The sequence below is a fragment of the Rutidosis leptorrhynchoides genome, chromosome 8, assembly GCF_046630445.1.
Source record: "Rutidosis leptorrhynchoides isolate AG116_Rl617_1_P2 chromosome 8, CSIRO_AGI_Rlap_v1, whole genome shotgun sequence".
Taxonomy (NCBI): domain Eukaryota; kingdom Viridiplantae; phylum Streptophyta; class Magnoliopsida; order Asterales; family Asteraceae; genus Rutidosis; species Rutidosis leptorrhynchoides.
The window spans coordinates 336,526,961-336,534,755 of NC_092340.1; the positions used below are offsets into that span (position 1 = coordinate 336,526,961).

Genomic DNA, 7,795 nt, shown 5'->3' on the forward strand with positions numbered 1-7,795 from the left:
ATTTCCTTTATTTTATATTTAATTGCACTTCTAATTATCGCACTTTTATTTATTGTTATTTAATCGCACTTTTAATTATCGTACTTTTTAATTATTGCAATTTTATTATTCGCAATTTCATTATTGTTATTTACTTTACGCTTTAATTTAAGTCTTGTATTTATTTTATATTTTACATTAGGTTTTAACTGCGACTAAAGTTTTAAAATCGACAAACCGGTCATTAAACGGTAAAAAAACCCCCCTTTATAATAATAATATTACTTATATATATATTTGTATTTTTATAAAAGTAAACTAATATAGCGTTGAGCTTTGTTTAAAGATTTCCCTGTGGAACGAACCGGACTTACTAAAAACTACACTACTGTACGATTAGGTACACTGCCTATAAGTGTTGTAGCAAGGTTTAAGTATATCCATTCTATAAATAAATAAATATCTTGTGTAAAATTGTATCGTATTTAATAGTTTTTCCTAGTAAAATATAAACTATTTTATATGCACCTCGCTTCACATCAATCTCCAAGTTTTGGTGGCAAATTTTGCTTTTGTAAAATTGCTGAACATTCCTCATTAAGGAATGTGGTTGAAACTTCTGCATATTTTCCTTTGTCTGCTATAAGATCTTTGATAAACCTTCCATAATTCGGCATACCCGCAAGAACATCTACAAGCGGTACATTTATACAAATTTGCTTAATCATGTCAGCAAACTTGTTGTATTGTGCTTGTAATTTATCTTTCTTCAAACGTTGCGGATATGGAATTAGAGGTTTGTATACCTTCAATGGTGGTTGATTTTGAGTTTTTGGTGCACTTGTGGTTGGCATCGTATTTTCTTCCACCACATGTTCTTTGTCTTTTGAAACAGGAATAGGAGCATGAGGGTTTAGAATATCGGGGTTAATGTTTAACCCATTTTTCGTAGTTATGGAATTAACTTGCGAAAAATTACTTGAATTTTGAGTTTCCTTACCCTTAGGGTTTGGTTGCGTGTTGGATGGTAAAGTTCCCGATTGCCTTTCAACAAGCAATTGGGATATTCTTCCCATATCTCTTTCAAGGTTTTAAATTGACACTTGATGATTCCTTTGTACTTGCTCGTTTCCCGTTTGGACTTGATGTAATTGTCTCTTCACTTGCTCATTCGTTTCTGATTGAATTTTGACAAAATTCATCATAACTTCTTCAAAGTTAGATTTCTTCTCTACTGGCTGTATGCTATGATTTTGTTGTTGATACGGTAATTGAGGTAACGGTTGTTGTTGGAAATTTTGTTGAGGTGGAAATGGAGGTTGGTTTCTATTGAAAAAGCCAGGTGGTCCATTTCTTTGAAAAGTAAAATTCTTCGGGTTTTGATATCCTGGGTTTGCAGGTTGATAATTAGAATTTCCTCCTTGAAAATTTTCTTGTCTTTGATTGGCTATAAAATTAACTTGTGCTACTGAGTTCATTGGCCGATCATTGATATCACAGTCTTTCATGAAATGTGGTTGTCCACAGATTTCACATCCTACTTGCAATGCTAAAACTGTTGAATTTAGTTTCTCTATTTCTCTTCCAAACTTTTTGAATTGATTCGACAGTGAAGCTATGGTTGTGTTATTGTCTTCATTTACTTCAAGGCTTGCCACCGTCCTTCTAGGTAGTTGATCTCTAGACGGTGTCCAATCAAAAGTATGAACTGACATGTCTTCTAACATGTCATACGCTTGATTTGGTGATTTGTACATAAATACTCCTCCAGCGGAGGAATCTAATATACCACGAGTATGTTCATCAATACCACGATAAAAAGTTTGTACTATTTGCCCTTTTTGCAATCCGTGTTGCGGACAATTTCATAACATTCTTTTTAATCTTTCCCATGCATCATAAAGAGTTTCATCCGACTTTTGTTTAAAAGTGGTGATTTCAGTTCTAAGTCTTTCGACTTTTGCCGGTGGAAAAAATCGGGTAATGAATTTTTCTCTTAATTCATTAAAAGTTGTGATAGAATCAGGTTTTGATGCTTTCAACCATGCTTTTGCGTCCCCGATTAACGAGTACGGAAAAGTTCTTAACTTAAATGCATCTGAAGAAACATCTTTGTTTTTGTACAGTTCACATAAATCTTCAAAAGCTTCTAAATGTTCTATCGGATTGTTGTTAAGTCTTCCGTCAAATTGGTTTTCACGAACCATGTGCATAAACTGCCCCTTGACTTCCCAGTTTTCAGCCTCAATTTCAGGTCTTCTTATAGGTGCAAGTGCGAGAGGGGGAACAGTTTGTCTGGTATTCCACATCGGTAGATCATTTGGATCAGGTGTTACTTCTGCCATTTCTTCTTTAATGACGATGGTTTCAGGTTCAGTTTTGATTTCTGGTTGACCACTAGTGTTTCCTACTTGTTTTTTGATATTTTTCGGTGTTTTCGGTTGACTAGTACTACCTAATTTTTGTTGTTTTTCTTGTTTTAATCTTTTGTTCAAGTTTCTTTCAGGTTCTGGATTAAGTGCATTGAGTTTAGGATTTCCTGAACGGGTCATACAATTGAAAAATTGTATGTAGTCTTGAAGGATTTATTCACTAAGTGTATAAACATTGAACTTTCTTGAAAATGAATTTTCACGAAAGGATCGAATAACTAAAAACAATGATAAAAACCTTTAAACAAACAGATTTTCCTTCTGATTTTATCCACGTTTCGAATAGCCAAAAGATGCAGCAGAGGGGCAGGATTCGTTTGGTCTCAATATAATTGAGTACTGTTTGGCTCCAATAACCCAGTCCACGTACAAATCCAACTATTACTACGAATCACAAAAATTATCTATTTATTTAACTGCCAACTTTCCCCGGCAGCGGCGCCAAAAAGTTGTTGTGCTCGATCGTGTCCTTTTATTTTGATCGGATTTAGATTGAATTTATTACACGAATTGCTTGTGATTATATGGTGTTCTTATGATTTCGGATTGATTTCACACATATAGGCAACTTTGTCCTATCCGTATAGTAATAGTTTATTTGGTAAATCCGGTTCGTTCCACAGGGAGATGGAGTTTTCAAGATTTTTAATTGCTAAAATTTAATCTATTTAAAAGGGGGATTTTGGATTAGGGTTTACTACTTAATTGAATGGAAATTAGATTTAACTAAAACGAAATAACTAAATTAATGACAATAAAAATACAATTTAAACTAATTTAACAAAGTAGAAGAAATAAGTTTTTTCATGGAAATATAGCAAAATAGTAAAAAGTAATTAAAGTTTACGATATGGCAATAAGTGAAATTGAAGAGATTTAAAATAAGGTAAAGTAGTGGCTACTAAAATATGTCCCCTCTGGATTTATGGATTGTTTTTAAGTCTGATTACGATGTTTTAATATATATCCTTATATTTTATCTTTCGATTTATAAAGATTTAATTAACTAAAACTAAATCTCACTTTCGTTTAGATCTCGTTTTAGCGAATTAAATTATACCCCGACTATTTAAATTGAGATTTAATCCAGTTTTTACTTTCGTTAAAACCAAAATTATAACGGTCTTACCCTTTTTATAATTACACGATTATATAAACTGTAATATTACCCAAACCACTGAATCACACTTCTAAATTGTTATTAATAATTTGTCCATATGTTCGTCTAGATCACCGAGGTGTTGAAGCATAATTTATGTAAATTCAATGCACTTTCGCTTATTAATTTTAATAAATTATGTGATAGGGGTGAAAATATTAAATTATATAACAATGAGTTGGTGATTAAACTTAATATTAAAAATAGTCAAAGTTACATCATAATATTATAATATGGTTCAATCCATTTGTCCAGAGGTTCTACATTTTAGTTACCACTATGGATATTTAGTTGGACATTATAACGGCGTAAAAATATAAATTATATAAAGTGGACATGGTAACAATAATAATAATAATAATAAACGATAACAATAATAAATAATAAATAACGATAATAACGACGATAATAATAAATATTACGATAACAATAAAAATAACAATAATAATAATAATAATAATTATAACAATAGAAGTAATAACGATAATAACGATACGTGAAAATAAAGTTAGGACGTGGAGACTTACAGCGAGTTGGAACGGTAAAAAGCGATATTATTAGCGTAGTGGTACACGGACAGAACTCTGATTTAAAACCCTTAATTAAACGTTACAATAACCTTATTATTAAAATAAACTTAAATTAAAATTATAATTATAAATATAAGTATGCAGAGAAGAAATGAAAATATTGTGTATAAAACTCTCGATCAAACTGCATTTTTATAGGATTTTGGCCTGCAACAGTAACCCATGCGATCGCATGGGTTTTATGCCTATTTCCCATGTGATCGCATGGCCGCCAGATCCAGCTCACATATTTTTTTTATTTTCTTCTTTGTCGACATATTTTTATATATATATAATATATATAATTTATATTAATTATATATATATTATATTATATTCTTGTGCATAGTTGACTTGTAATTTTTGCTCCGTTGTCTCGTACATTTACGCCCGGTTTATGTCTCGGTTCCGGTTTCTCGAACACATTTTCTTATAATTTAATATCGTGTACTTTGCGTTCCGCTACTTGTACATTTATCAATTTTTAGACGTTTTTCTTCGATAAATTAAACCACTTGAAGTGTAACTTGTACGTTTGAGCGTTTTGGACATTTTCATCTTTCAAATCTTCGTTTTCATCTTCAAATCTTCATTTTCGAGCGATCTACGTCTTTCGTCTTCACACTTATTTATTTAAACGATCACAACTAAAAATAAGGAAATTACAATTAAAAACATTACATTTTGGAACGATATTGCGACTAAATATATGTTTGTTTTGAGCAATATCACTTGGGCATATATTTCCTTTCTTTATTTAAATGTCCGAAAATGGTGTTAAAAGAGTTGGAACGAATTCGATGTGCATTCTTTTGGGGTATTCAAGAAGGTGAGAAAAAAATTCATTGGGTAAAATGGAATAATGTTTTGGCGAGTTTTGCTAAAGGAGGATTGGGTATTGGTAGTCTTAAAGGTTTCAACTATTCCTTAATCTTAAAATGGTTGTGGCGTTTTAATATGAATCAAGGAGGCATATGGGTGAAAGTAGTTAAAGCTATTCATGGCATGCATGGTGGTTTGCATGGTGAAAGTGATTATAAACGTGGAATATGGTTTAATATGGTGAAGATGTACTTATCTGCTCAAAGTTCTGGTATGATCACAAAATATCCAATAAGGTTTAATGTTGGAAATGGAACAAAGGTGCATTTTTGGAAGGATACATGGTTATGTAATGAACCTTTAAATGTAAGATTCAATAGGCTTTTCCACCTTGCAGTTGATCAAGATTGTTTTATTAGTATAAATGGAATAATGGGATATGGATGTGGCATTGGAAGCATATCAGTTTACGAGGTAGAAGTGAAAGTCTCCTGTATGAGCTTTCTCAAATGTTGGAATCTGTTCCACTTTTGAACCAAGATGACAAACATTATTGGGCAGTATGTCAAAATGGTGACTTTTCTGTTTCAGAGACAAGGAATTCAATTGACAACGCTATTTTACCTTCGTTACATCCAGGTACAAGGTGGAATAAAACTCTTCCAAAGAAAGTTAATATCTTCTTATGGAGATTGGCAATTGATAGGCTTCCGACAAGACTTAATCTTGTTAGTCGAGGTGTGGACATCGGTAATATTGGGTGTTCTATATGCAATCATGGGGTGGAAGATAATCATCATATATTTTTTCGTGCTTGTTGGCTAAGGAAATTTGGAGAAAAGTTAGTTTGTGGACAAGTGTCGATATCAACAGATTCGCCTCTTGGTTAGAATGGTTATCATGGTATGATCAATGGGAGGAGAATATTTCTAACAAAAACCGAATGTACACGATTGTTGCTGCCACGGTATGGGTCATTTGGCGATTTCGAAATGGAGTAATTTTTTCGGAGAATCCAATGCGGAAAGATGAAATATTTGATTCTATTAGAAATTATTCTTATACTTGGTTGTTTAGTAGAAGTAAAAAACAAATGTCTTGGAACAATTGGCTTGTAAAGCCATTGTAATTGTTGTTGCTTTTTGCTTCTAGTTTCTTGCTAGAAGCCTTAATAATAATAATAATTGCCGTTCAAAAAAAAGAACCAAATACAACATTTACCAGATAGTTCAATATGGTTAGATATGCATTAAATCGTCTCACTATTTTAATGGGCTCGAGACAATAAAAATGGACACTTATATATGATAAATTTATAATAGATATAATTATAATTATTAATTAATAAGATATGTAATTTAATACTAAAACTTTATCAATAGAAAAGAAGTTAATGTTCGTTTAAATTGTGTAATAAATAAATTTTGCTGATTTGATTTATGAAAAGAATATATAAATGAATGTATTATTATATAGGATTTTTAAATTTTTGGGTTTCATTAAAATTCGGGACTCTGTTCAACTCCATACTGTTGGATGTGTGAAGGATATCAAAACAAAAGGAGATGTTCGGGTACAGAACAAGGCGCTCCGCGGCCCTTCTTGGCACGACGCGGCTTACGTGCAATCAGGTGTTCCAGTTTGAAGTTTCTTCTGTCTCGCGTTTACACTTGGAGGAGCGACGTGGCCCCTCCTGGGCGCGCCGCGGCTTGGTCTGACGGGAAGGAAACTTCTAGATTCGTTTTTTCTTGCTCCTTAAGTTGTTGTATGCCTATAAATACATCTCATTGTAACCCTAAACCTAACCTACAAAATTACTAATAAAATTCTCTCCGTTTGGCCATGGATTAAACCAATTCGTTTGAATTAAATGATTGGACATAACCACGTTAATTCCTTGTTCTTTACGTTTCTTGTTCTTATCTTTATTTGTGTTGGTGATTATTTGTTTATTGCACGGTGGGTTGATAACTAGGGTTATCAAGTTCTTGTTAGGGCTCACCTAGATTTCCTAACAAGTGGTATCAGAGCTCAAGGTTCATGAGTATTACCTGGAGCAATGGCAGATAAAGATACAATAAAGATAGATAAATTTGATGGGTCAGATTTTAGCTTCTGGAAGATGCAGATCGAAGACGTGTTATATCAGAAGAGTTTATATCAGCCGATCACTGGTGATAAACCTGAAGAGATGATGCAAGAGGAGTGGGATCTCCTGGATAGAAAAGCACTCGGAGTGTAACGACCCAACCCTCGTTATACCAAAAACACGACCCAAAAAAAAAAAATTTGTGAGACAGTGCATCTGGACGGCGTCCAGTTATCTGGACGACGTCCAACAGTGAAGACCAGGACAGTGTCCAAGCCTTTTGGACGGCATCCAAATGAACTGTAAATTTCTGGTCAGTTTTTCAATTATACGCGAGCGGAAAACCCGCTTCCCGGCACTTTTAAACGAAACCAATTATCAAGACACGTCATTATAAGTAAAACTAAGAATTTCCCATGATAAAACAAGTTTTACAACACCGGGCCCACATCGGCCGTTTTTACACTTTCGTACAAAATACAAGTTTCCGACCACGTGAGTTTTAACACAAAAAATAAAGACCGAGCATGGTGATTGGGGATACGCTATGTAACGACCCTGCGTTTTCCGTTATCTTTTACCGTTAATTATTTCACGACCGTTAATTGTTATTCATGCCACGTCATTTCTATGACCTATATTATTATTTTAGTAATAATATATTAATTATTATGTGTTAAATGAATATTTGTATTCATAATTTTAAATTATACGTTTCTGCGTGTCGCGGATTTCTATCTGGCGA

The 7,795-nt window shown here is 33.0% G+C and overlaps 1 protein-coding gene and 1 non-coding gene across 2 annotated transcripts; both read left to right on the top strand.

Moving 5' to 3' along the window:
* The first annotated feature begins 1,824 nt into the window (after positions 1 to 1,824).
* On the top strand, positions 1,825 to 1,931 carry LOC139865249 (small nucleolar RNA R71). The gene has a single exon (XR_011764768.1). It is a non-coding gene; the product is annotated as a small nucleolar RNA R71 (small nucleolar RNA).
* Positions 1,932 to 4,910: 2,979 nt separating this feature from the next.
* Positions 4,911 to 5,851, top strand: LOC139864532 (uncharacterized). Its single transcript, XM_071853114.1, has 2 exons — positions 4,911 to 5,282; positions 5,381 to 5,851. The coding sequence occupies exons 1-2, from the start codon at positions 4,911 to 4,913 to the stop codon at positions 5,849 to 5,851; spliced, it is 843 nt and encodes a 280-aa protein (XP_071709215.1).
* The last annotated feature ends 1,944 nt before the right edge of the window (positions 5,852 to 7,795 follow it).